Below are 3,703 nucleotides of genomic sequence, written 5' to 3'. Positions count from 1 at the left end.
TATATATTCTTTTATTGGAAAATATATATGGGCAAAGACAGAAAAAGAGACCCCTTTATGCAATTATTTAAATTTAAAAAAAGTACAACTTTATACCTAAGGTGGCATTCATGGTTGATATGTTATTACAAACAAATCATTATTTTCCTGGAATTTAGTTGTGGTTAGGAAGAGATCCAAGCTAGTTTTGTTTATTTTTTTCTTGCATTAATTTTTATCAAATCAACTGTGTGGTTATAAAGTGTGAATAAACAGAGCTGCCCAGAGGCATTGGGAAACTCAGTTTTGGCTTAGGGCTCCAAAAACAACAGTGGGCAACAAGCAGCACTGAATAGTTCCACATACATGTTTTTGTTTGTTTGTACAACTGATACATCATTTTTTTTTTCTTGTTGTTGTTGAAAAGTAAACACCATCCAACCAGCCCTGGATCTTTTTCACTCCACACTTATCTCCCATGCATATGGATGACTATAAGAATAGCAATGATAGTTTCACAATATATAGATATATGAACAGAAATATAAAGGGAGCAATAGTCAAAAGCTGTGATGTTTGAAAAAAAAAACCAAAACATAGCAGCTGCTGCAAAACCAACCCCAGCTAGGGCCCCTAAAGCACTAGAACAGGTCAAATGTTTTGTGTGCTTTAGAAGTGGTTATATGTAAATGAATGTTGTCACCCTGGAAAAAAATAATGGTTAAATTTAGAATATGATGCATAAATGTTAAAATATGGTTGATATGAATAGATTTGCAGTAAATGGGCATTTTTTAAGAGTTTTACTCTAAACAATTTGTTTTGAAAACTTTATCTAAGGGGCCCTATCGGATTGTACCCTGGACCCTCTGCTGCCCACCCATCTCAGCTGATCTGGTTGGAAGCAGATCGGGAGTTTTACCTCATTGCGCTGCAGCTGGAAAAAGTTGTTGAGATAGTTGGAGTTGAGGGAAGAGCTCAGGTCCGGCGCAGCGGGAGTCTTGCTGAAGCTGAGATCCGTGTGGGAAGAGTTGGCTTCGGGTCTGAACGCGTCAAAGGCGCTGGTCTGATGGGGGTCTTGCAGGGAGAGATAGACCCAGTTGAGGAGCTGCGCTGGCTGGTACACGGAGGCGCTCGTATCTATGGCAGACAGCAAGCTCATCTTTCAAATCAATTGGAGCAAACTGGATTTTCCACCGCAGATTGTTGGATCGTCTCTAAAGTTTTCTCGCCGCTCCGGTGTATTTTCTTCCTGTTTATCACCCTGCCCTCCTCGCGCTGGGAGCCTCGTCCCACTTGAATGTTCCTAAAAAGTCAACATCTCAGTATTAAAAGTTCTCCATTGCTCCCCATGGTCCGCTGTCCGAGCTTAATTCTGCGGCAGGGAAGAGACGCTCTTTCTGAATATTCAATGAGTGCGCCGCGCGTCATCAAAGACGCACAGCCAATCAGCCAATACTCAGTCACCTCCAACTACAGTGGAGATAAAACTTTGACAGATGCAGAAATAATTGACAAACTAGACAATATCCAGCTTTATTTTTGTTCAAATTTGATAAATTGATTTTTCATGCACATATATCTAAGAAATACATACATAAGTACTGAAATGGTTTTCCCAGCATGTTGCAGATATATCTCTAGTAACATTAGATTAGGAACCAGGAAGTAATTATTTGCAGACCAGTAGAAATGAGTTAAATTATCCTAGAAAAAATAAAAATAAAACAGGTCTGATATAAAAGTAAGAACAGATGAACAGAATCAAAGTCCCTGAGACTTTTAAAAGTCTCGCTTTTAAAAACATCCTAAAGATCATCAGGAACTTCAGGAAAATATCATTTTTGTGGTGATGAGTCACAAAGGTTGAACTTTCTGAATATTTTACATTTAAATTAAAACTTATAAAGCTTTGCAGATGAAGTACATTATACCAATAATGAAACTTGGTAATGGTTTGATGGCACATTTCCTCTTTGAGCCTGGATGATGTTATTGATGGAACCTGAGGATTATTTTTTCTGCCAGAAAATATTGTGCTTGAGGAGCTGCACAATGTTTCTCTGAGCTCCCTTGCTCAGGGACCCATAGTGGCTGTGGGAGTTGAATTCAGAACCCCCCGGGACCCAAGCGCAATGCTCTAACCACTAGGCCACCACTCCCTCAAACTCTGATATCCACTATTGCCTTATTGTTTCGAACACAACAGAAAGTCCACCTTAGAGTAGCTAGAGTCTGGACTTAACTCTGACTGGGATGCTGTGGCATGGCTTTATTTTAGGTCATCCTGTTTTTAATCTCATTTAATGTATCTATCTGCTGAGGGTGTTTGAAGAGAATAAAAAATCCTGGAACCATAATCTTTGGTGTGGTCCGCTGGAGAGGCCAGCTATCAACAGCTGAGAGGAAACAACTGGATAAGCTGAACAGGAAGGTAAGGCCGTCCTCTTGACCCAGGGAAGTTGGTGGGACACTAGAGAACTGTATCCAAGCTAACATCACTCCTAGACACTATCTAACTTCGTTTTCTCCCCAGAGGTCAGTGTTGGAGAAGAAATACACAGAGGCCACAATTATACACGCACACACTGACACCTATGGGTATTCTAAAGTTAGTCAGCCCACAATGCATTTGGGTTTAGTGCACACAGAGAGAACAGCAACACATGAGAAGAACATGAAAACTCCATCCAGAAAAGTCTTTTTTGTTTAAAAAAAATAACATAAATAATTCCATAAACTTTAATTTCATAATAAGTATACATGTGAAATGTAATAACATTTAAAATTAATTCAATAGCAGATTTAGAAGCTTTGTAGTTAAATCTGTATGCCGTGAGAAGTCAAGCAGGCCTGAGGAGCCTGTAGGCTCTAAGCAGCAGCTGAGAATGCTCATGCTCTGCGCCATCACTGATAATTAATCAATGAGTTTTCTGAAGATATCTGCATTTGATAAATAAGAAAAAAACGTTTGTTAAACAGGTGGATGGAGTTCATCAAAGAGCACTCATTTTAACAATTAGGCAATAAAAGTAATCTAAGAAATTCGGCATATTCCTCCATTCCCCTTAGACAACTGAAGGGTCATAGGCCAAAGGAGCAGCTGTATTGTGTGTGAAATTGAAAAGCTTTAGAAGAGCGCCCTCTTGTGGAGCCTATGTATTCAATAGGCAAAATATTTCCGACTCAAGAACCTCGTCCAGTATCCCCTTGCAAACTAATAGACTAAATATATGAACATAAATTGACTTTTCAGAGCAAAAAGATTATAAATTAATGTGTTGTTAACACTTTGTTATGCCCAGACTAATTTGCAAACTTTTGAACAAACTGCTGACAATAAGAACAAGACCAAGTAAAAAGAAAAATTCTAACTTTTCGCAGGTGATTAATTCTTTATTTGAAAAATAAACAACAATAACAATTTGTGGAAAAAGTGTTAAAAAAAAAGCTCGAGATGACATATATTCAATTATGAATAGGTGATAACCAGGACCTGTCAGCATTAATTTATCTCCACACTTTGCTTTTAGGCCACAGTGGTTTAATAATATATATTTTTGTCTGCCCTATATTGTTGCCTAAAGGTTAAATACAGGGATACAGGGATTTGGATTTTTAAAAAATGAGCCAAATCATATACTTATTGAATGTTTTCCTATTGTTAAGAACACAAGAGTACCAAAATATATTATATTTGTTAAATGTTTTTAAGAAATTATAT

General features: G+C 37.8%; 1 protein-coding gene across 1 annotated transcript in view; it reads right to left on the bottom strand.

Annotated features, from left to right (window-relative positions):
- The window catches only part of zcchc24 (zinc finger, CCHC domain containing 24), a 55,598-nt gene extending 54,234 nt beyond the window's left edge, over positions 1 to 1,364 (bottom strand). The window contains exon 1 of the mRNA XM_015389562.1: positions 902 to 1,364. Within this exon, the coding sequence (XP_015245048.1) occupies positions 902 to 1,141 (240 nt within the window). The 5' untranslated portion in view covers positions 1,142 to 1,364. The remainder of the gene's footprint in view (positions 1 to 901) is intronic.
- Between the last annotated feature and the right edge of the window lie 2,339 nt (positions 1,365 to 3,703).

This window comes from Cyprinodon variegatus, unplaced genomic scaffold (genome assembly GCF_000732505.1).
Source record: "Cyprinodon variegatus isolate N-32 unplaced genomic scaffold, C_variegatus-1.0 Scaffold1, whole genome shotgun sequence".
Classification (NCBI taxonomy): Eukaryota; Metazoa; Chordata; class Actinopteri; order Cyprinodontiformes; family Cyprinodontidae; genus Cyprinodon; species Cyprinodon variegatus.
Note: the sequence above shows the minus strand (reverse complement) of the source record. Positions and strands in the feature narration are given on the sequence as shown.